Source organism: Hipposideros armiger, unplaced genomic scaffold, assembly GCF_001890085.2.
Source record: "Hipposideros armiger isolate ML-2016 unplaced genomic scaffold, ASM189008v1 scaffold_2417, whole genome shotgun sequence".
NCBI classification, from domain to species: domain Eukaryota; kingdom Metazoa; phylum Chordata; class Mammalia; order Chiroptera; family Hipposideridae; genus Hipposideros; species Hipposideros armiger.
In genome coordinates this window covers 2962-3834 of record NW_017733750.1, presented here as the reverse complement: position 1 = coordinate 3834, position 873 = coordinate 2962, and the positions used below count along the sequence as shown (strand labels likewise).

The following is an 873-nucleotide window of genomic DNA, read 5'->3' as shown; positions in this document are numbered from 1 at the left end:
TCTTGAGTGAGCTCTTAACCAACTGAGCCACTCAGCTGGCCCACTTCCTACTGTTAAACAAATACCAACCTTTCAGATTTAAAGTGAAGCTTAAAGTAACCATATTATCACAAATGTCATGTTTTGTAGACAACACAGCTGGAATTGAAGCCAAAAGAAATGGATACAGCCGCAGACAACAAGAGTTGTATTTTCTCCCTGTTGTAATAGAAGACAGCAGCTATCCTGTCCAGAGCAGCACAAACACCATGACTATTCGAGTTTGCAGATGTGACTCTGATGGGACCATCCTGTCTTGTAATGTGGAAGCAATTTTTCTACCTGTAGGACTCAGTACTGGGGCTTTGATAGCAATCCTACTGTGCATTATTATACTCTTAGGTTGGTTTCAATATTATTCAATTATCTATCTATCATCTATATCTATCTATCTATCTATCTATCTATCTATCTATCTATCATCTATCTATCTATCCATCTATCTATCCATCCTCCATCTATTATCTCTGTATGTCTCTCTCTCCTCATAACATAAATCAATGTTTTTTTGCTGAACTGTCATACATGGAGAAGGAAGATGGTCTATCTCTATTGAATTATATTTTATTAAAGTTAATTTTCTGTTTCATACCTCATGGATATTACCATACATCATAAATCAATAACATCATCAAAAATACAAAAATGTGTTCAAGCCTTAGGGTATTTTCAAGTAATAACAGATTGTTGACCTTGCCTCAATGAGATTTTCTATAATAAATATCCCCTTTACATCAATGGCTTCTCAATTTATTTTACATCCTAGTAATTATTCCTTCTGAATATTTTATATAACCTTTAAAAAATATACTAGATGAACACTGGTTGCCAAAT

The 873-nt window shown here is 33.9% G+C and overlaps 1 protein-coding gene across 1 annotated transcript in view; it reads left to right on the top strand.

Moving 5' to 3' along the window:
- Nucleotides 1-873, top strand: part of LOC109378666 (cadherin-12-like) — a gene marked incomplete at its 3' end in the record, with an annotated part of 7778 nt that overhangs the window by 3949 nt on the left and 2956 nt on the right. Inside the window, exon 2 of the mRNA XM_019634978.1 lies at nucleotides 130-381. Coding sequence (XP_019490523.1) covers nucleotides 249-381 — 133 coding nt within the window. The remainder of the gene's footprint in view (nucleotides 1-129; nucleotides 382-873) is intronic.